At 34.4% G+C, this 25,035-nt stretch overlaps 1 protein-coding gene across 4 annotated transcripts in view; it reads left to right on the forward strand.

Moving 5' to 3' along the window:
- LOC140054623 (uncharacterized) overlaps positions 1-25,035 on the forward strand; it is an 85,790-nt gene that overhangs the window by 49,597 nt on the left and 11,158 nt on the right. For all 4 annotated transcript variants that reach the window (XM_072099683.1, XM_072099686.1, XM_072099684.1 and 1 more), the window contains 8 exons: positions 202-394; positions 18,341-18,546; positions 18,828-18,921; positions 20,143-20,246; positions 20,664-20,775; positions 21,652-21,785; positions 22,374-22,526; positions 24,150-24,605. In XM_072099683.1, coding sequence (XP_071955784.1) covers positions 202-394; positions 18,341-18,546; positions 18,828-18,921; positions 20,143-20,246; positions 20,664-20,775; positions 21,652-21,785; positions 22,374-22,526; positions 24,150-24,605 — 1,452 coding nt within the window. The remainder of the gene's footprint in view (positions 1-201; positions 395-18,340; positions 18,547-18,827; positions 18,922-20,142; positions 20,247-20,663; positions 20,776-21,651; positions 21,786-22,373; positions 22,527-24,149; positions 24,606-25,035) is intronic.

The raw sequence follows: 25,035 nt of genomic DNA on the forward strand, positions 1-25,035 counted from the left end.
ATGTGCCCATATATGGACATAATTATGTCATATCACTACCTTATTTAAGCATATCACTACCATATTTGGGCACATCACACTTTTTTTGTCAAACTAGTTTGATAGTGTAGACAGAGCTTTAAGATTGAGATATTGTTGAGGTAAAAGCTGTATTATGGAATAAGCGTCTAAAGCATTACGTAATCTATTCAATTCTTGCAGAGCTGTGATTGCGAAGGAGTTTGTATCAACGCTGGTTATCGTACACGTGAACAGACCTTTGATTCCGCTGTGTCGCTGTTAACGACCGAAAGTGAAGTGTCATTTGACGGAAGGACTTCGTACGACGAATCATATTCAACAGATAGTAGTGACCCAGACATCCTTAAACCAAACGAAAGAGATCCATTTGCAGGTAGGTGGTGAAATTTCTCTACAATATTTTGCATGAAAATGTCTCCATTTGAAGTCTTTCTTTTTCGAGTATTCCACAGGTATTGCGTAATTCCATTATGCCATTTTGTTCAGCTGTTAAGTAATACGATTATCTCATTGGTAGATAGCAGTATTGATTTCTAACGGTATTGGTAGTAAATAGAATCAGAGCAGTGACCGCATGTTTACTCTACTTGTTTGATAGCTATTAACCGATCGAAATATTTGTAATGATTTCAAGATAGGGTTTAGAGTATGTTGGTAAATTTTTTAGTTTAGTCATTGATTGTACACTGGTTCGTAGGTAAGTTGTTGTAATTATAACTCGCCATCGTTTCTATCATCATCATATATTTTTAGTTAACCTTATTTATAGAGGATGACCCTAAACAACGTATGCTGACAATCAAGGGGCCCTCTTGATAAGTTATGATAAGTGTCTGACTGTGACAGTAGATGTGTGTACACTAATACACCGGGGTAACCCCCTACTTGTCTCGAAAGATGTTCTACTAGGTTCTTTAAAGAGCCAGATGTGTACACTGGACCTACCGTTTATAGTCCTTATCCGAGTAGACTCGTTCTACCAACGGAACCATGGAGTAAGTGAGGCTCGAACCCATGCCGATGTTATGACAATGTATTACGTTTCCACTGTCTTAACCGCTTTGCCACTCATCATTGCTAATATCGTCTAAAAGTTTGCATGGCAATAATAGTAAGAAGTAAAGTGAAGTTGGGAATGTCTTGATGTTTCTGTTGTTAGTACAACTACGTTCAATTCTACCGTACTCTCTGAAAACAGGAAACTCTCCCATTACCAGACTCATCTTGAGGTCAAAAAAAGGTCCCATTCATTTTTACCATTAGAAACGCATTCGAAATACCAGACTTTCTGGAAAACCACACGTTATACCAGCCACGAATGTATCTAGTATTGAGAGAGTTGACTGTATTGCTATAGAAGTAAAGTTGAGAGGAATATAATGTGAGCACCAGGGTGAACCATTTTTTATTATAATCATTTTTATCTCTTATTATCTTCATACTATCATTTTCATCATCAATTCACCATCGTTATCACTTCTGTTACGATGCAACATAACATATGCAAATTGCTGCAGAATCTAGACATGTTTGTCTGCTATCTATAAATCAAAGATTCTTTATGAGGTTACTTTGGAGTATTTTGTGCAAGTTTCCTATCTTCGAAATCCTCAGATTACATACATAATCCTAGTGTAACATAATATTCTTTTACCTTAAAAATAACATTCATATTTTAATGTTATTAATTTACTCGGTGCCCAATAATACTGTAATAATGCTTCGCGGTAATTATGATTAAATTAACAATAATTTTGCAATGTAGTCTTGGGTTCACAGGTTGTTTTTTTTTATAATTAAAAATGTATACTGTATTATTACTCATATTAGGCGACACCCACTTAAGCATCTGGTTTCCATGGTGATTTGATTACAGTGTACATCAAGTAATTGGTTGTAAATTAATTACCTTTTCACCGTTCTCACTGCTTGTAGTTAAAACATCACTTTCATGCTCTATAGTATGGTGTGATATGAATGTCAAATGTCATGTATTATTTATTTATTCTTTCTTTAAACTAAAATACACTTTCAATAGAAATGTACTGATTTCCAAAGTGGTTCAGTAAACATATTTACAACAAAAATAAAATATAAAAGAAAAACAAAAAGAAAGAAAACAGATATAAAACTATTTACAATTGTGAAGGCAAAAAGGTTAATACATAATGATTTCTATAGTGAAGATTTAAAATGTTATTCTTCATTTTCATTACCATAACATGTGTTAAACATAAGAATCAAATTGATATCAAAACAAGAACGGTTGAGCTTGTCTCATATATTAAATTATAATTTATTTTTTTCAAGAGCTAGGCTTAAATTTAACTGGGATGGTTCCGAAGATTTCTTTCATTCGATGGCTAGTTTAATGTTTTTCTTTTTTTTTTTTTTTTTTACTTTGTAAAGACGTTTCTGTTGGATTTTGATATTAATTTGCACCTGTACATTCAGAATTATGTATAAAGCCTGTGATTTAAAAAAATTAATTTACTAACATTTCGTCTGTAAATACACAAATTTTTCAATAAATGGATTATTTCATCACCACAACAAGCCTCAAATTCCTTGTTAACAGCTTTTACGCTCTTAAAATCCATAAATCATTTTAAAGTGTTTCCACCTACAACAATGACATACTATTTCTCACTTCCGAAATACATTTTATGCCATGTTTAACTAACAGGCACTAGAAAATCATCAACTACAAGGCTATTGGGATATACTGTTCTGATTGCTTTCAATACATTAAAACAGTCGCAATTTTTACCTACAATAATGAAATTCTATTTCTCACTTCCGAGAAATAATTATGTCACGTTTATTTTCCAACTAATAACAGGGATCATCAAAATTCATCATCTACAGGGCAATACAGATTGCACTCAAAAACACAATAAAACTATTCTAAAGCTCTGCCTACACTATCAAACTAGTTTGACAAAAAAAGTGTAATGTGCGCAAATATGGTATTGATATGCTTAAATGTGATAGTGATATGACATCCCCATGTCCATATATAGGCACATCAGATTTTTTGTCACATAAAGTTTGATAGTGTAGACAGGGCTTTATTCATACATGTCCATAGGAGTCCCAGCCGGCCTCCTCAATTTTGAAATTTAAAATGCAAAAGACAGATATATTTAGCAGTTAATGTTACCATTTTAGGCTCACTATCTTCCATTTAAACAACACAATGATGATTATATTTCTCGTTTCCAACTACACATGTTTGTAGCTATTTTCAGTCGGTAACCGTTTTTAATAAATCAATTCGTTTGAAAACAGCTTTCAGCAATTTGTTTCAAATTAGCTGGCGGCATGATCAACAGAGGAAATGAAATTTGCCTGAATGGTGTGTTAATGCGTTCAACAGATGCAAGTTTGGATGATTTTGTTACAAAATTACCGTACAACTAAAGAATTTGAAATGCATTGTGTATTAATATTATTGTATACAGTTTTGAAAGAATGAATGTTTATGCCATAAAAGTTATGTATTTATAAATTCAAGGTCAAATTTTAAATATTAGTTTCACAACTGGTCATTTTTTAATGAGAGACTTATTTTATGGTAGCTATATTACTTAGCTATTGTGATGTGCCAAAATGAGATTGATGGTTTAAAAGTCCAGCTTCTGTTTACGTATGTAAAAAAAACATGAGAAAACGGCTAATTTTACCATAAAAATAGTTAGATTTTAGTGGCATTAACATCCAGTTAAATTAGGTGTGACAAACAAGTTAGTTTGTATAAGATATGAGAGACACAAATTTAACAAACTTGTTCCCAACAAACTTTTATTATGATCAATTAAAGGAAAGGAACACCCTGGACTAAGGGCCTGTTCGTAGGGGTTGAAAATACCAGCTTATTCCCGATTTCCGTTCGCGTGATCCAATTAACTTTTGCCTCAGGCTACAAAAAATTCGAGGTAAAATGTTCACCAAATTTGCAGGTTATTTCAGCGATAATCCAATTATACTCGGCCTTCGAGGATAATAAATCTCCGATAGAGGCAATGTGTCAAATTTTGACAAACGTTCGCTGCCTAGGCCCGTCATTTCTCCTACGAAGCTCTTCCATACACACTTCGAGAGCGATCGTCAGCTGGTGCTGTCCTTGTTGGTGTAGACCGCTTAGTAGTAGGCCTAGCTGGTCGGGGAGCCGCTGGTCGGGGAGCCGCTGGTCGGTGGTGTTTCCGTCGTGTAACATTGGGCTCAAATTCTTCGTCAATGAGTAAAATAATGGTCGTCAGGAGAAGGCATATTTCGGCAGGATTATCGGCGTTAAGAGGCATAAGGTTTGTCGCAAGGATAAGCAGTGTAAAAGGTAGCAAGTAATTGTTATTGTAAAGAAAGATCGCGAGTAAAAAATATACAACACGAAACTAGCGTGCGAAAATGGGGTCGTAGGTTGTAAAGACAACTGACCTTAAAACGTAATTTCCGGTTTGTGATTCGTCGATTAAGCATTTAAGCGGTTAAATATTTCAAGTACGAACAACGCTCAATTTATAACCCGAGGCATGGGTGAAATTAAGCGCTTATTTTTACCACCGTACAAACACGACCTAAATGTGCCACTGTGCTTATAGATAAATGTAATAAAAACATGATTACAATGGTTCAAGGTACAATAGTAAGCAATTTAGTTAAAAAATAGACTTTTAAACGACAACATATCGGAAATTGAACAGCGCCATTTTGACAGGTTAAGAGCAATTATGTGACGTCAGATTAGGTGGACGCATTCCAGCAAATCCAAGCGTCCATTGTCTTTAGTACAGTATTTCAATACGGAAGTGCGGGATAACCATAAATGAAATCAATTAAATAGCCTAACATACCTAATATTTTCGGAATATGGCTTGGATTTTTTATAATTCAGAAAATTTGGAACCAGAATATACAGAAAAAGAATTAGTTTTGCGTCGTCGTTGTTTTTTAGCACTACGATTCTCTGACGAAATTCTTCTCTTCGTTGTCCTTGTTGTCGCCGCGGTACCGCTGCTACTACTACTACCACCGTACTACACGAATTACTAGGCCTAGAACTCGTGTTGAACGAAAATAAAGTAGGCACTGCATCGTCAACCAACAGCCTCCGTTTGGAAGGTTTGCCAGTTAATTCCCCTACCAAATCCCGTTTGAAACAGCTAGGCCAAAAATGATCCGAACATACTGCAACATGCTTCGTTACAACCAGAAGAAAAGATCGATCGAAGGTTTGTTTACCAAGCCAGCGCATGCTCATAACGTGTCATCGCTGTCCTGCATGACCGCATGCCGCGTTATTAGCCAATCATATTAGCGTATTCGCTTAGCCAATAGAAGCGCAGAATGCAACCGCGAATCTTAACATTTTCGTCGGCCGTATTTGACGTCACAAATAGGCTGCCATGAGCACAAGATGGCGATTTTTAAATGTCTTGAAAACAACTTTAAAATCCTGTTTACTAGAAAACTACAAATCCGATTTAAACATAAATTGTTCTGAATATTAAGTTGGTAGGGTTACTTTTATAATAGTTAAGTAAAATATTAGGGTGTCCCTTTCCTTTAACCAACTTTTAAAATTTCTTTACAAATTTTAAACCTAAATGTTATACAAACCACCTATAATATATTATACTTTTATAAGTATGAACCATTTTTTAACCACCTGCTACAAAATGGTATTGTCCAATCTGCAAAGAAACTTTTTCATTGGTTCCATGTTGACAGAACTTACTGGTGCATGACTTTGATTATTTTTGTCTGGATTTTGGGTAGCATTCACCCCTGTTTTTCTAATATTCCACAAGTTGAGCAAACATCTTGACCAACCTGATTTTAAGCTTGCCTGCTTTTCAGGAATTTTATTTTTATAATCCAGTGTTTAGTTTACCTGAGGATGAGGTTTAGTGAGGTAGTTATAAGCGGATCTTCATATTAAGATTGTACCATAAAATGTCAGGTATGTCATAAATACAAATCGTAAGGTGTTAACATTTTATAATTTATTAGAATACCATTTTCAAGCTGTGATTACCAGTGTATTATGTAGATACAGTGTTTATGAGTTTTATCAAGACAATCTAATAACAGGATGATGTTCCAGAGATTAAATGATTTATCTGTCGCTGCGACATGTTCAGTTCCATGCCCCTTAAACTTTTTGACTGATTTTCTATTGGTCAATTGGCTTCCTCAAAGAGACACCACGCCACGAAGAATACACTGCGAAGAATATGTACCTAGTACAGTATTGTTTTTATTTGTCAAAGAACTGTTACCAGTTCCTATCTTGGCAAGGCAAGCTCAGTCTCCTGTTGTTAGATTTCCTTGGTTTTATTACATGTATTTGTCCATCCTTGCTCCGTTGTTAGGTCAGAGTGGAAATGGTATAGAACTGGACCTTTTAGAGGTGGGCTTTGCCTAATGTGCATTTCAATGTCAAGAGCTTGGGAAAATCAACCCGTAGCCATGAATTTTACAGAGGATTCATTTTCCACAACAGGGCTCAGGGCAAACAACATCACTTGGCAGGGTTTCTGGTTTGAAAAATGTACTTTAGCAAAAGGGGGGGGGGGGGTTCAAATCCTCAAATCTTCTAGGATACAGGTTTAAAATTATCTACATTTTACAATTCTTTCATCCAGTATATGATTTGACAAATTGACCAAAGGATCAGCATACTATAGCAATTTGCACCTTTAAATAGACCTTTTTAATCTTTTTCTACTCTGTGATTAAGCGTTGCTGAAGCTGCTAAATATCCGTGTTGATGGTTAAATAATTCAAATACTTTCAAACTAATCCTTTAAATTTAACCACCTTTAGTTCCGTTAAAGAAGATAAAAGAATCTTTCTCTCCTATTTAATGATTAATGCGCCACTATTGAAGCGCTGAAGCCTCACTTCTTATCTGTCATTATCACATAACAATAGTTTATTGTCGTTAACATTGTATACATAATAGATGAACTAACTATTGTTATTTGTAGACTTCGTGTCAGCTTATAAGGCTCCATAGTTTGATAATAAGCCACCGCACTGAAGATTATATCGGGTTAGAGTGAAATTCCCTAATAATTATATACACTATGGTTTATTGAAAAAAATTGATTTACGATCAATGACCTTTGTAGAGTGTGGTTATCGAGAAGTTATATAATAACTCCTTGGTGGTTATATATTGTACAATTGATTGTGTGAGACTTGGTAGCTACCACACTTTTTGGGCCTGTTTCTATAGAGCAGAGAATACGGTTTTGAATACCGTTCTTTTCAAGAACCGTTTTTTCTTGCCAGCAGAAATGGGTCCCCACAAAAAACCACAAAAAAGAACCGATCTTAAAAACGGTTTCAAAAATCCCAATTGATTGCGGTCTCGATCGCAAAGAACCGTTCTGAAACCGGTTTCCGCGGAGCAATTTTTAGCTGCAACACAATCGCGGTCTCAATTTGACCCCAAAAACTGAACTCTGCAGTCTGCTGCACTGGGATGATTGCGGTCATCTCGCAGTCAAACTCGCGCGATAGGACTTAGGCCTAAGTCATTTTTATTTCTCTAGATAGTGAGTATTTTATTTAACTAAAAAATGTTGACCGATGCCATTACGAGGTTCGTAAAAAATATGTGAAGGAAAGAAGATGAGGGGACTTGTCGGGAGTTGGAAGAAAGACTCACGTATTAGGCCTAGGCCTACATGTTTTTAAGAACATTGTGAAGCGTGTGAAAAATAGACGAGTTCAACTTGACAATATCAGAGGGTGCGACGTACCTATACTTTAACCAAGGACCACAATAACGTTTCAGGTAATAATTCCCCCTTCTATGGTGAAATGGATGCTATTTCTTGGGGATCGCGCTATGCGAAAAAAAGTAAACATGACCTCGATCAAATCGCGCTTCCACCTAACGAACTGCATTGTGGTGTATATAATGACGTCATTCATAACGAACGCACATGGATGGAACCGGTTTTATTGGAGTAAAAATTGAGCTGCAACGCGATCTTTATTTATAAACAACAGCCGAAACCGGTTTCCAAAAAACCGTTCTTTTTTTATTTTTCAATAGAAACAGGCCCTTTGTGGCAGATTTCAATTGTGAAGTTTAGTGTGCAGTCAGGAAAAGAAGTCATAGACAGCGATTTGTCGTGTTATTCGTAAAAAAAACATTTTTTGCACACAGGGCAAATCATAAACTACTGAAGCTAAAAAGTCTATGACAAGTCTATGGGATAGGAGAACAGCATTCTGATGAAACATGGAAAACCTGGAAACATTCAAACATTTATCATTTTTCTTTATATCCACAAACAGAAAAACTACTAAACCCAGGGCGACAGAGCTTAAGGGACCCAGAGCATGAGGGCCCCTTAGAAGTGCTAAACCAGGGGTCTTTGCACCCTGTGTTATGCCACTACCAGTGGTTACATTAAGTTCTGAAAAGTGCCGATTATCCTGGTTTTCTATCGTTAATTGAAGTTTATCAAAGTTAAAACAAGCCAATGAACTTTAAACTATTCACAACAAAACATCATTTTGGTTAAAAGACAGTTTGGACTTTATTCATTTTGACATCATTGCTCATGTAACCGTATCATTAATATTATGTATCATCATTTCATACGCAGGTGTCGCCTTCCAAAGTTCGTTTTCTAATTACAAGTTACAAAAACATGAATGACATATTTATTGTTTGTAATATGAATCATTATTGTTTGTTTTGCTGATTGGCAATACTACAAAGAAGCTGTCAATAAAATATACTGTTTCAAAATGTCAAGTTTAGGTCAGGTCATTGAGGTTGAAATGTGGTATGGTAATTAAATTTACATAATGATTAGCAATGAACCATTCTATGTTGTTACCTGCAATATTTTTTACCTTGTTCTCTTGTACTCCTTAATGTTACAACAGCGCCCTCACGTGAAACGCACATTAATATACTATGGCTTGTAATAGAAATTGAACCAAAATGACATGCAAACAAATTATGTGTATACTGTCATTCCAATTCATCACATGGTTTAAAAGCCTTTAGGCCACAATAGTTTGAGTATTGTGCTTTATAGTATAGGCTACTGTCAAAACCTTACCAGAGTTTTGTAATAGTGATAATAAAAGCCTAAGTATTAACATAATCATGGACCTATAAATTACTCATTTATAGGTCCACGCCACAATGATAAGCTGTCAGCTTTTGTGTAATAAAGTTTGTTCAGCTTTATTGCTTATTGTTCTTTTAGTTTATTAATGTGTTTGATTTTATTAAATTTATCTTGTAAGTTACTAATGGATTTGTTTATCTTATAAACTAATTTATTTGTGTCTGTATGGTAAATGAGGAATTTCCAAGAATACAGTCAAATACAGACAGACAGTCAATATTTAGTTTAATTCACTAGACAAATTATGTACCTATAGATTTGAGCCCTATAAGGGGACAATTGAATAAAGTCTCATTTAGTCCTGATTAAATTTGAACAGCAATAAATAAAAATAAGTAATAAAAATTGTTGAATTGTTACAATATAATATTTTATGAAAGTTACATCTGCATTTGATTATCTTTAAATACTATTTTTAAACACTTTTTTCAGAATTTTGTATTATATAATGATATAATATTTATAATTACAATTTACAGTGTGTGAAAGTGCTTTTCATCACCTGTTATGTTTCTAACTTCGCTCGTTAAGTAAGTTTAATTTCAATTTCAAATTACCTTTCACTTTCGTTCTCAATTTGGAAAAGAGAAGGCGAACGGATTTGTGCATAACCGAGATTGGTAAGCTTAAAGTCTCACATAAACATAGAAGTAGAATTAAATTTGTTTTAATTTCAATTTGAAACTCTTCTTCACAAAGCAATAGTGAAAATGTTTAACTACCATCAATCATTTGTTTTCTAAAGCAACGTGGTGTTTCAGTAACTTACCACAATTAGATAGAAACTGTAACTATGTTGACTAAATTCAAAACCATTGGCGTAATCTACAGGAAATGGCATAGTACAAAAATATATTTCTTAATCACACGGAAATATAGAAAAAACAATTTGATTAGGGTTTTTTTAGACGATACGTGAGCTAGCCTAATCCGTCTCAGTTGCATACGTCGTTAGAAAGCCGTAGACAACCCCTCGTTAGCATCAGACCACCAAGCATCACAGCAGTCAGCAGGTTTGATCGTACTTGTGAAATTGGAAGCTCATCTGGTCAGTGATCGTCGTCGTGTTCGTGTTTACTCTAAGATTGGATAACTGAAACTTGCCCAGGGCTTTAGTTGTCTGATTGTGATACAACAGTATTGGATTTTCCAAGTAGCGAGCAGTGTTCTGTTGCTCCTGTTTATGTCATATTGATAGGATTAATTGGTGCTTTGTCAACGAAATCTATGGAAACCAACGTGAAGGATGATATTATACAGTTGGATGAACAGTTGAAAAACTTAGGTAGATGTTTTGCCATTCTTGTATGAAATTTTAGCTTATAATAATAGTATATTTTTAAGGGTATGTAGGCCTACGGTGTCCAAGCTAGATCTGACGCATTCTTGAAAATTGATGCCTAGTTTTTTATATTACTGTATCAATAAAGCTGATTCTTCGTACTGTATGTATTATTTCTTCAGTATCAAACATAGGCAAATTATGTAATATAGTATCACATGTGATTCCTGTATCAGCCTTAACCTTAACATATATGGAGCTATAGTAAAGTGAATTAAGTGAGACAAACCACCAAGTCAATGTTAAATTAATTTGAAAATACAATTAAATAATACATTACGATAATGATAGTCAAAGAGGTAAACTACAGCTGCTAAAGTCACCTGCCCACAGGCTCTTGATTAGAGCGATAAATTAAAAAGGAAATTAGTCATTTATGAAAAAAAAACAAGAGAAACAGCCTGAAACATTCAGGAAACCAAATTTTAATTGAGATGCAGTCTTGTTTTGTATCCAGCTTGTGACAGATTTTTTTTTCATTAGCCTAGAAACAAGCTTTTGTATTAGAGTATTGATTATATTTTATGTCCACTTTTGTTATGACAGATTTATATATGTAGACAACTAGTTTACCCAACATTTCTATACTATAGATACGTACCCATTCTCTTTTCCTTATCTTGTCCAACTTTTTTTGGTGGTTTGGTTTTGTACAGTATGCGTGTGTGTATATAATGTGCTTAATAGGAATGATGGTTTCAGACCAGTTTTTAGTAGCATTAATACATTTTACTAGCTGATTTTGATTGTATGCTGGCCTACTAGTAGATCCTGCTGGATAGATTCATATAATCTTAAATGCCACGCCTATAAATTATACCCAAATCATTTCCAATCTCATATTAACTTTATGTAGTATATCATATTTGCTTACGGTAATTCATCAAGATACGTGTGGCGCAGGGTGTTGGACGTTGGATTACTGATCGTGAGACCAAGGTTCTAATCTAACTCTCGCCGCATTGCTTGTAACCTTAGGCAAGATACTTTACTTACGTTTGCCTATCTCCACCCAGGTGTATAAATGGGTACCCAGTTAGATCAAGACACAACTTTGCTCTGAATACTAGCTGCATTATGGGAGTTTGTTTCCATACGTGTTTGATCCAAAAAAATGACTGGGGTAATAATGTTCAGCGCTTAGAGAAGCTTGCTTGTAGAGCGCTATATAAGAATGAACTATTATTATTATTTATATTTATACATACGGCTCAGCTACAGTGATTAAGTTCACTTAGGTTGACCCTGGTCTCCCCAATTTTATTTATTTATACTTCTTATATCTATACTGAAATAGACCGAATAAATAATGAAATGAAATGAATATGGACTAGTATACTACACATTATTTACACCCTGTTAAACCTTTTGAACTTTTGGACACTTTAAGCGCATTATGGTGGTGTAAATACGCGATATTAAGAGAAAGTTTATGTTATTGTTATTATTGTTAGAAAGTAAGAAAACAAGTAAGATCTAAGTCTGATTAACCAGGCTTTTCATTGGTCCTCATCTATTCTATTAATATAATAATATCAGTTCAAATACAGTTCATGAGTTCCAGTCGTTTGACAGATAACAAATTAACTATGTAATTGCCAATTCAGGTCACCCATTTGGAGAGTTGATTCCAATTGGGATGATGGGATGCCTAATTCTATAAATTAGATTGCATACTGTGAGTTGTAATTTTTTGGTAAGTCCTCTCAATATTTGAATTAATGTATGTAATATTGGGTCTAATGCACTATGCATTAGTATGGTTTGAGTAAATAGGTTTATAATGAATGAGATCTACAAATTATATTTCAACGGTGGTGATCCAGTTGGCTTTTAATTATTTCTAGGCCAGAACAATTGTTAGTTTTGACTTGCTTAACTTTACAGTACTGCAGTTGCAGATACAGGATCTACAACTGCTTATCTTTTCATAGGCATAGGCTAGATTGCTGTCTGTTGAAAATTGTAAATGCAGAACTAACCCCCAAGTCTACGAGACCAGCCCACCATGGTTGAGGCTGAGCTAAGAAAACTTTGAAAAATAGAGCTGCTAAATTGCTCTTGTACTTTGAAAATGTCAGGTTGCGAGGGGTGCGACCTTTTTACTGATACCAGTATATTCCTGAGCCTACTGACACAAAATAAGAAAATGTTGTCTTGATCGAGCTTTGCATATTTCTCTGTTCAAATTGTGATACTAGATGTAACTGTTTCGTGATCGTGTACATTATGTGTTTAGATTTTGTTGGAACGTTAATTGAAGCTTGCCAATAGGTGTTTAAACCTGAACGTCAGTTTGAACACCATAGTTGATTTATTGTTTGTTTATTTATGGCATAAAATTTCCAGTTTCCAGTGTCCGGATTACAATAACACCACGGTAATGATATGACAACGCACGCGTTAGGGTCCTCGTGAGCCTATTCTATTTAGTTTGATGGAAATTTAATCTACAATACTGTACAGTACTAATCTGTGAATTGTACATTTTAAGGAAAATGTACTATAAGCTCTGTCTACACTACCAAATTAGTTTGACAAAAACGTGTAATGTGACCCAAATATGGTAGTAAAATGCCTATATATAGTAGTGATATGCCCAAATACAGTAGTGGTATGACATCTTCATGTCCATATTTGGGTACATCACATTTTGATGTCACATAAAGAGCTTACTAGCTTGGAGAGAGTAGGATACCCTACAAGGCAATTTCATCCCTTGTAATACTGTACAGCTTTACAATTTACTTTATAGAGAAAATAGCTACAAATTATAAATAAGATATCAATTTCATGGTGATATGGTTTTTATCCAATTTACGTATACTAATACTTTAAAGCGATTGTAGAATATAAATTGAAATATTTAATATTCTGTAGCCGTTTATAGTTTTACTGCAAATCAATCCTATTACATTTCATATCCGTTTAAACGTGTCAACCTTTAGGGAAGGGGTGTGATGTCGGTAAAATCAATTGCCCTAATGGAATTAAATTGCTACTCTCTAGAGAATTTTTGTTGTTTTTCGGGAACCGGCAGATATGTTTCAAAAGGAATTACAACTATTACATACAGTGGGATTGCAGAACTGGCTACAAAAATGGGAGGAGAAAAGAAGGATGCATGGTAAATTGTAGTACCACCCACCTCCTCCCCAAACAACTACATCCCTATTTCAATGTTTTAAATAAAAAAAGTAACTTAATATATTGTGACAAAAATATAAGCTGGTCAATATTTGTCAAGACAAATTGCTATCCTTAATTCATGTTAAGAAATATTCCGGTCCAGTACAACCATTTTAATACATTAACATTTAAGTCTGGTATTCAAAGAATGCTACATCAGCGTTTAAAAGAGTACACAGTGAAATTAACAAGTAACAATATTATCACTACTACGAATGAAATGACACTGATATTAAATTATTCAGCTCCTATCAATGTATATTTACATATTAGACAATCATATGTAATTATCTATGCATCCATAAGCAAGTAAATAAATATGGTGATTTCCCTGTGTGATGAGCAGCCTATAATCTGCCTGGAAATCACCCAGGCACTATAACAGCTGTTACCGTAGCAGTGACAGATAGGCCTTGCATGCAGTAGGGGTAGTTGATGAAACTGCTGGTCTTCATGTTAACATAACGTTTGAGGAATTATTTTTGGATTTACGACAACGTTTTGTAGTGACTTTACAAGGATTAATATTATTTTTTGTCGATATTGAACGTTATTGCTGACACAACAGTGTGTTGTTTGATGTATCACTGATATGGTATTGATACCACATAATCAGTTGTTATTGGCTTGATTTATTTAACCGGCTCGAGTAAGTACAGTAATTTGTACTAGGCCTAGGCCATGTACTTACAGTAAAATGGAAGTATGGCAGGCCTCTAATACTAGACCTAATTCATAGATTTATTATGACTCAACTATAGCATACAGTAGGCCTAAACTAATAGCTTAATGTGGTGGGATGGGAAAACACACTGGGCCATTTCTTTTTACAGGTACTGTATTAGTTCAGGACATGATCTTTGTGTTCTACTACTCCTCGAAGCCGCAAGGTTTAATTAAGTTTCATTATCAATTTTGTAACAATACATTAATTTTTATTGAGTAAGAATATGTTCATGTTGATTTATGACAGAAGTCATGTTTATTGTTAACCAAATGTTTTAACAAGGTATGAGGTTTGAACAATACTGGTACTCATGTGGGTTTGACCACAACAGACACATCAAGCAAGTTCATTGGCAAATATAAAAGCAAATAAAGTGTTCGGTGTTTGTAAACGATGTAATAGATTAGGTATAATAATAATACCACATTTATATAGCGCCCTTTTCATGAGTAATCATGCTCAAAGGCGCTTTACAAGCATTATTACCCCAGTATTTTTTTGGGATCAAACACATATGGAAACATACTCCCATAATGCAGCCGGTAACCAGCGCAAAGTTGTGTCTAGATCTAACTGGGTACCCATTTATACACCTGGGTGGAGAGAGGCAACGTAAGTAAAGTATCTTGCCTACGGATACAAGGAATGCGGCAAGAGTTGGATTCGAACCTAGGTCTGACGATCGGTAGTCCAACGTCCAACACACTGCGCCACACGCCCTTATATATATATATATATACAGTACCTCAATTAATTTACTAAGGTCTTAAAGGTCTAAAGTTAGCCTAAATTAGGAGATGATTCAATTCAATTTGTTGGGATTGTACTCAAGCATTGGATTATACATGGTCATACGGCAAAACCAATGTTTGTTGTCTAGTAAGCGTATTTATTTTTAGACCAGGTCTGCAAGAGTTTATGATGGTTGTGTTTGCTTTGAAGAAGATCCCATGTATTCAATTAAATTTTGAGAATTGTATCGCTTTTTAACATAATTTCAGAACCAACTAATTGAACTTGTCACTCATTATTATGATAAGTTGAAGTACTTTACTAGAGGAGAAGTTGTTACTGTTCCCTTTATTAGCTAGAGGCATTTCATACAATCCCAGGCTGGTGTAAAATGTCTAGGCTTTAGCAGTTAAGGTGATAGTCTGTAATGATCCCATCATGCTTTGACACTTGTATCATTGTCGGTAAGAATGGATCCAGCGGTCGATTAAACATGCCGCTTCCTGCCTACTGCAGCAAGTGAATTAATGTATGATTTAAATTATTAACAGGGGGACTGGAATGATAAGAATGCTGAAACTAAATTTAGCCAACTTCAATGTGGAAGTAGTTACAACTAGTGGTAACCAATAGGTCTATCAGACTGTTCTATTTTGGCGAGATCTAGCTCCTCGGACTCCTCATTAGAACTAGTTATAACCTGTTACCTATAGGGCTATCGGCAAGGAGTCGAGGCTCACTCGCTTCATGGTCCTGTTGGTAGAACAAGTCTTCTCGGATAAGGACTATACAACATAGGTCCAGTGTACACATCTGGCTCATGTGGACTTTAAAGAACTACTTACATCTTTTGGAAGAGTAGGAGGTTACCCCCACATTCACACATCCACTGTCACACACAGACTGTTTTTATCAGCATATGCTGTTTAGGGTCACCCTCTTCAAATACGGTGAAATTTAAAAAATAAAATTCTGACTCGTCTGTTTTGAGGAGATCTAGCTCCTTGGACTTCACTGTTTCCGTAAGAGCAATGTGAATAGGTGTTATGTGCGAAGTTTGAGGACCTTATAAGCGATCTGTTAAATACGCCAATAAAAAGAACCAAAATATAATTTTATTTATTTCAAGTCTCCCCTCTTCAATAGAGGAATACAGTGATGATTTCAAGTTGCTCTCAACAATCTTTTTCTCACTAAGAAACCGAGCAGTTATCGTTAATCCACCTCATAAAATAAATTAATAAAATGACTAATATGTTGCGAACACACCCATGTTATTAACAAAATTCTCTGATTATAAAACACAAATGGTTTCATTAACAATAGGTCATTGTTCGCTGGAAAATGAATGGAAATGTTAATAAGATGACTGTGGCTTGTGCTGGTCAGTTGTGAATAAACTAATCAATATCATGACACAATATCTAATTTTAAATAAAGACACAATGTGTTGAAAATCCTGGAAGGAAAACGAACCAATCAGAGTTCAAAGTATAATGGATACTTTAATTTAGTTACGATAAAATCAAAGGATAGACAGACTATATGTGTGTGTATGTAATACAGCATCCAGGTACTTTAGTACATATATGATTGCGTGTAAAGTATACAGTACTGCTGTTGGATTGTCGTCGTTAAGGTAAATTTGTCTTTGCAGAGCACTATATATCAGTGCAGTAGATTTGGTATGGTTTATTTTATATCATAGTGCCACTGTAGTTTGGTGCTCACCTTCTACTTCCAGGCTGTTAGGTTCAAGCCCCTCACTCTTTAATTTTCTCATGCAATAAACATTGCCACTAACTAAAGCCGTGTGGCACTGTTCATCCATAATATTGCATATTTTTGCTTTGTTTTGATTTCATTATTGCGTTCTTCTGTAAATGGTCTGGCAAAACACAAATAAAGTTCTGTCTACACTATCAAACTTTATGTGACAACAAATGTGATTTTGCCCATATATGGACATGATGATGTCATATCACTACTATATTTAAGCATATCACTACCATATATGGGCATATCACACTTGTTTGTCACGTAAAGTTTGATAGTGTAGGCAAGGAAAAGTTGTCAGAAGAAACAGGGGTTTGGTGGAAGATGACATTAAACAAACCGACGACTTGGGAGGTATTTGATTTTGTTCAACAAAAATGTATCAATGGTGATCTTTGTAGCAGTATTGTTAATCATTTCGACTTAGAATAATTATCTTTATCTATTGGAATCTATTGTGATTGTAACAATAATCATTTGGACATTGATAAGACTAGCTTTCTATTGTAATGTAGAGAAAGACCCTGGAAATAGTCAGTCAGGCGGAGATGATACTTTAGAAATGGTCATTACATATTGTACACTCGCTTTCTACAGATAAGACTTATTTCAGTTTTGCAAACATTTTGCTACAGAATCTAACCAGGGAAGAGTGTCTTATTTAACTACTGTATTTACCGGTTGTCTTATAAATACCAGGGCCGTAGCCATCAGTACGGTTGGTAAGGTTTCAACCTGACCACTTTGTCACAGGGGCCTTTGACAACCTAATGACTTGAACAGAGATTGTTCCCTTTTCTTGGGAAAACCGCACCGCTTTATTTCTTGTGGCTACATCACTGAATACTCCATCTGACAAAGAGGCCATCATAGATCAAACATTTTGCATTAAGGACTGTCTGGTCTTGTGCAAGTGCAAGTTCTAAACATTCGCTTTGTAGGTACTCGTTCTGTAAGAGGTCGTAGGTTAGACAGACTGACAGAGTGACATCATACAAAATGAAACTTAAGTTTATTAGTTAGGCTCAATACGGTAATAACATTAAGTTCCATGTTGAGCACTGTGTAAATTATTTTTTTTTAGATACAATGTTTAATTTATTCAGAGTGTTGCAGGTTTTGAATATTCTTTTATTCATGATTTTTGTGTGCTGGATTATGTTAATACAGTATGTATGTTATGTTGCAGTGTCTCAATATTCTCACTTTTTATGCCATTTTGAGTTGAGTTGCTGTTATAACTCGGAGAATACATTATTTTTGGTTTTGACCTTTCTATCTTGTTTGAGTACAGCATCGGGGCATATTCAAGAAAAATGTTAATTTTATTTTCATAAAGTATTACTTGCTTTTCAAATATTAAATTCATTTATTTCCTTTTTTCAGGCCTTATCTATGGATCCCTTCGTGGTAGTAGAACATTTTCGGTAGCTGCGTCAGACCGGTTTTCGATAGCGTCGCTGGAACGTTCTCTTGGTTCAGATAGTAGTAGTGGGCAACGTCGCTCTGTGTTCAGTATGAGTATGGAAGAGATATGCAACATGGCAGCACAGGCCAGTGCTGATGAAGAAAACAATGAAGATTGGGCTAAGGTATGTTTCAATTCTTAAGCTCTCTGTCTACGTCACTATCAATTTTTATGTGTCATATCACTACCATATTTGGAAATATCACAACCATATTTAGGCACAGACTGTCTCAACCAACTGTTGCAATCTTATAAATGGGTGCATGGGTTCGCAACTGAAACATGCTGCAGAGTAGACAATATGGAGACGTCTCCAGTTCAATATGATTTAGTATTTATTAGTATTATTATTTATTATATAGTGTTTATATATACATTATATTTATAATATTATTTTATTTTCAGATCCAAGAAATATTTGAGTCATTAAGATTTCCACTAGCAAGAGAATCAGCCTATTTAAAAGATTATCAAACAGATTTCCAACACATGCTTCAAGGTATAACATAATTGTACAGGATTTTGATACAGTCTTCTATGGGCCTATAGAATTTATATGCCATCGTCTATGGACATATATAATTGATATGACAGCATCTATGGGCCTTGTGAATTCATATGCCAGTGTCTATGGACCTATAGAATTCATATGCCAGCGTCTATGGGCCTATAGAATTGATATGCCAGCGTCTATGGGCCTATAGAATTCATATGCCAGCGTCTATGGACCTATAGAATTCATTTGCCAGCGTCTATGGGCCTATATAATTCATATACCAGCGTATATGGGCCTATAGAATTCATATGCCAGCGTCTATGGGCCTATATAATTTATATGCCAGTATCTATGGGCCTAAATAATTCATATGCCAGCATCTATGGGCCTAAATAATTCATATGCCAGTGTCTATGGGCCTAAATAATTCATATACCAGCGTATATGGGCCTATAGAATTCATATGCCAGCGTCTATGAGCCTATATAATTTATATGCCAGTATCTATGGGCCTAAATAATTCATATGCCAGCATCTATGGGCCTAAATAATTCATATGCCAGTGTCTATGGACCTATACAATTTATATGTCAGCACCTAACATGTCTAGCACATCATTAGAAAATCTCCATGCTGTTTATCATAGTTTAGTGCCTGCTTTACATGCCATCAAATGGATGTAGCAATGAGAGAAAATACTACTTTATTTTAAACACCTATTAATTGTATTAACATGTATTGTAACTAAGGGCGGAATGGAATGGTCATTTTCAACTGAAGAATAGGCTAAGAATAGGAAACAATAGCTTACTCATGTACCTCAATACCCCTTGTAGGTTCTTCAATCATGGTCAGTGTCAAAAAGCAAGGCCTACCTTATCGGTCAACAAGGCCTACCATAATGGTCAACCAGGCCTACCATGACGGTCAACAAGGACTTTCAAACTTAAAAGGGGGACACTTCACACACACAGTCACACGTCAACATTAAGAATAGATATAAACACTTGCATACAATTGTTATCATTGACAATCAATTCTAATACTATGGCTACCTTAATAAATTTAAAGGAATTTTATAACATATTTTGTGCTTCACAAAGTAAGATTGAAGCTCATCCAAACATATATTTTATTTTCACAATTTTGAAGGTACGTTTTCTTTTAAATAACTTGATAGAAATAAATAAATTGAATTAATATTTTTGTTGTCAATATTTTTAGGGTCAATGCCAGCTTTGAGTGTGAGTGGTTGGCTTGAAACGCTCAACTTACAACAGTATGAAAACACCATGGTAGCTAATGGTTTTGATAATCTAGATTTTATGGTAAGTTTAATCAAATTATATTAACCCTTTTCTTCTATGAATGTTCACACACCAACTTACACAATGACTTAAGCTCTGTCTACATTATCAAACTAGTGTGATGTGCCCAAATATGGATGGATGTGATATGACATCATCATGTCCATATATTGGCACATCACATTTTTTGTCACATAAAGTTTGATAGAATTGACAGAGCTAAGGCCTGAAGTGTAATCAGGACTGTGTTCTTTAAAGTGAGGGCGCTATATAGAAATTTACTAATATCACATTATGATGGTTTTTTTTTTTAATTTTTGAATAAAGCTTTTTTTAATCAGTATGTTTTAGTTACCTGGACTGATTATTGATTTAATAATTTAGATTTTAATAATGAAATCATTCAATGAATTTATTATTGTTTATGATATGTTTTAGGGTGGTGATATCGTAGAAGATCAAGACTTACAAGACATTGGTATTCTAGATGCTCAGCACCGTAATATAATATTAGCAGCTACTAAGCAACTTCAAGATATCAAACCTATAGGTAAAGTCTCATAGTGCACTACTGAAAAACTAGTGCCTTTTGAATAAAGAACTCCTACAGTGCCACAATTTAAACATTCAATTCAACATTGAATTATTTAATACTCCTACATATGGTCCTACTGACATTTATTATAATAATAATAATAAGTGGGACTTATATAGTGTATTTAGCAAAGCCTCTATGCACTTTAAAAAAGAAATCGGAAAACTACGTGAGAAAAAAAAATATTTAAAAAGGCAAGTTTTCAGAGCAGTCTTAAAATAAGCGATTGATAGCCTGACAGATAGAGATTGGTCAATGCACTTTAAAAAAGAAATCAGAAAACTACGAGAGAAAAAAAGATTTAAAAAGGCGAGTTTTCAAAGCAGTCTTAAAATAAGCGATTGATAGCCTGACGGATAGAGATTGGTAAATTGGTTTATGAACAATGTACTTCATTTCTGTTGTTTTGTAAATCTGGAGTGAACTTTGACCTCATTCCTTTCATGATTTGAAACTTTTAGAAATCAAATTCTAATTATTCAAATTCAAAGAGGTGATGATTAAATGTAGTTTTTCTGCCTTAAGCATCAATCTCAAGCCTACCTGTCATTTTGAAGTTGTTTTTCATCTCTGATTGTCTAAACGTTTATATAAAGACACATATCTAACCTGATTAATCAAACAGGTTTGACCTTTGACATATCTATTTTGATGTGCTACTGGTTGAGTGACTATGCTTAATGGCTCTGTAAGCGAAAATGATGGCATATACAGTAGCATATAATATAAGTGAAATTTGTCCAACCCTTCAATGAATTCTCAAATTCAATTTGGCCTGTGTTTTCACATATAATATTTATAACTTAAATACATTTTGTTATGTTTTTTTAGGTGATGATGATTCGTTTAACCTGCAGGATTGGCTACGTAGTCTGCTTCTTATTGACTACATATCAACCTTTATAGACAGTGGAATATTGACAATGGACAGGGCTAGGCAGCTGTGGGAGTTTGAGTTAGTAAATGTAGGTAGAATCTGTACACTAGAGCCTCTTACAAGGGACCAACCTAAAAACCTAAATGTGGATTACTTTTTTACTTTGTATTCTAGTGGAGTAGGGTTCAATTCTGACCTAGTGCCAGGGTTCAATCCTGACCTAGTGCCAGGGTTGTAACTCACGACTCATTCAACTCCACTCCCTAAGCCTCAAGTAAAACTTAATTTATAATCATGAAAAAGTTTAAAATAGTTCCATCCTGTAATTGGCAAGTTTGTGCTCGCTGTTGGATATAACAATATACATAAAAGTGTAGCAAGTACCACCTGTACATAGCTCCTTGCATTGTATATTATAATATTATTAATCTAAAGGCAGATTACTGAAAAATGACAATGCTGTGGGTATCACTGGCTGGATCTCAATGGAGATACAAAATAAAATAAGTAGAAAGCTAAATCAAAACGATAAAGTAAAACAGCCAGAAAAATGAGCAGAGCTTTCGAGCAACACTATCCCTTCATCAATGCAATTTAGTCATCTGTGCAATTATATTTATTATATTATATGTATTTTTTTAAGGACATACATTAGAATAATTCTTAATGTTTTCAGGTTTTGAAAATAAACATGGTTGGTCACAGGAAAAGAATCCTTGCATCGTTAGGCAACAACCGCAAGTATACCTGTTCAAATGCAATAAACAGTAATGAGTTACAAACAGCAGATAAAAGTACTGAACACCATCTTGCAATACCCACAGATCTTGTAAGTTATAATTATAATAATAATGATAATACATAATATATGTATAATAAATAAGATAATTTAATATAGTGCATATTGCCTCTAAGTGCTGAACAATCTACAGAAAATATTTTAAAAAAATGTTTTGTCAACAAATGTCTGAAATTAAATAAAGTCAGAAGTAGCTGATTAATAAATACTTAATAATTTCTCACTAGCTTTTATTTCACAATGAATTAATTCATCCATGCAAAATTCATCTGTGATGTATTTTAGAGGGGAGGGCCTCTGTGACTGTATTCACCATTCACACTTAAACTAAGGATATGCCCTTAAAATTAAGAAAAATGCTCTATCTAAGTGAACACAATTTAAGGAAATATTTAAAATTAAAGGAAAGTTTTCACTTAAGTGTGATTGGTGAATACGGCCATTGTCTTCCAAGTTTTCCAATTTCTATCCCATCAGGCAGCTTAAGTTGCTAATTTTAAGTTGGCTTTATTAAAAACTAACTTTTTAAACTTTGCCTTTCCCGGAATCTTGTTTTTATTGTTGAACTTTTGCATGTGTTATATAAGCCAAACATGTTATTATTATTAGCATTTAGTATGATGCACTTTATAAACCTGAATTATTATTGTTATTACATATTAACAATCAAATATGTGTTTGGAATTATTGAAGTGTCAAAAGTACATCCCAATACATTAATGAATATCTATAAATAGAAATTATTTTGGTAAATTACCCTAGATTTAAAATCTTTACTTACTATACATTCCTATTGCTACCAATTTATTATCACAATGATGAGAAAACATGAAATGATTAAAATTAGAAACGTATTCATCATGAAAGAGATGATTATCTAATAAGAAAAATATTTTTGTAATGATGAATATTTCCATAGCAACAACATTAGCAACAACTAACATTCATTCAGACAGTTGTGTTATTGATAAAGCGCCCTCGAGCCTTCACGCGTCAAGCGATCTTACTTGGCACGTAACGTGATACACTGTAGTTTTCCGGTGACAAAATATCTCAAGTTATATTATTACGTTTCAAATTAAAATCGAAAGGTTCTTGTTTCCTACTTTGTCTTAATACTAAATTTATATTTTATGAAAATTATGTAACATGTTATTGGCGAGTCTGTTGGCAAATTATTTGTACGTTGTAGATGTGTTTGTCAGATTTGAAGGCCCACAGCATACCTAACTGACTTGTAAAATGTATTTACTTTTTGTATATGTCACTATGCGCTGTCACATTGTATGCCATCATATTGCTTAATTGAAATATTTCTCAATATGAATGATATTTAACTGTGTTGGGTACCATGTCAACATTATTCTACTGAAGATACTGCAGTAACTATTTTGTTACTGCAGTAAGTATGAATTTAGTTTCAATATAAATGTTTTCAGGTATTCATCGCAATAAACAGTGTGTTTGATTACCAAAAAAAGCTTGCTAGATAATTGCATAAACCGGTTAAACAGTAAACAAACTGCTATAGAACAATTCACACAGGTTCGATCATTAGTTAATCCTCTTTTGTCCCATCGGCAATTAGGGCCATTCTTATTTACTAGTTTAGTTATTTTACTATTACGATTGTTTTTTTAATTTGTGTTGCAGCATTTAGGAATGCATATAGAATCAGATAGCGGTCAACTGACCGTGCACCAGTCTCCTTGTCTGGACATTAACCTTTACAAAGACTATTCAAAAGTAACTTCTTTAAAAAGGGAGTCAAATGCATCAATCTCAGAAGCCAATAGTAACCCATCATGCAATGCAAACCAGCCTTCATGTCAAAAAATTCCAGCAAGCAATGCAAATAGACCAACATCTCAAGAGATATTAATAGAACTGGACACAAATAGAGAAGTAGCAAACATTACGGATAATATTCAAACAGTTTCTAGCGTGAATGATCGTAATTTGGAAAAGTTACAGGAAGAGAACATTTATCAAGAGGTATTACCTGTTATTACAGAAGTGAATAGTAACATTCATCCATCAACAAATGGAAAAGTCCACCATAGTGCAATGCACGACAGAAGGCTACCCACGTTACCCTCAGAACAAAAGGTTTGTTTTTAATTTTTAGTTACGGTACTTTATTTATTTATTCAACTTCTCACTAAAGCTTGGTTCCCACTAGAACGCAACGCAAGCGTTTTAACCAATGACAAGCAAAGTTATAGACAGTTAGCAATCACAAGCGAATAAGCCATCGCTTGTGATTGGTCAATTCACTTGCGTTGCGTTACGTCCTTGCATTGTGTCGCTAGTGGGAACCAGCTTAACTTCTCAAAAACAGTCCAGTCCCAATTGCACAGTGGCTGTGTGTGTGAACTAGTACATGCACATGTGCTAGATGTGTACACTGGACCTACGGTTTATAGTCCTTATCCGAGAATACTCGTTCTACCTATAGAACCATGGAGCAAGTGAGCCTTGAACTTTTGCCAATCTTATGGCTAAGTAATTATGGTTCCACTGTCTTAACCTCTCGGCC

This window comes from Antedon mediterranea, chromosome 7 (assembly GCF_964355755.1).
Source record: "Antedon mediterranea chromosome 7, ecAntMedi1.1, whole genome shotgun sequence".
Taxonomy (NCBI): domain Eukaryota; kingdom Metazoa; phylum Echinodermata; class Crinoidea; order Comatulida; family Antedonidae; genus Antedon; species Antedon mediterranea.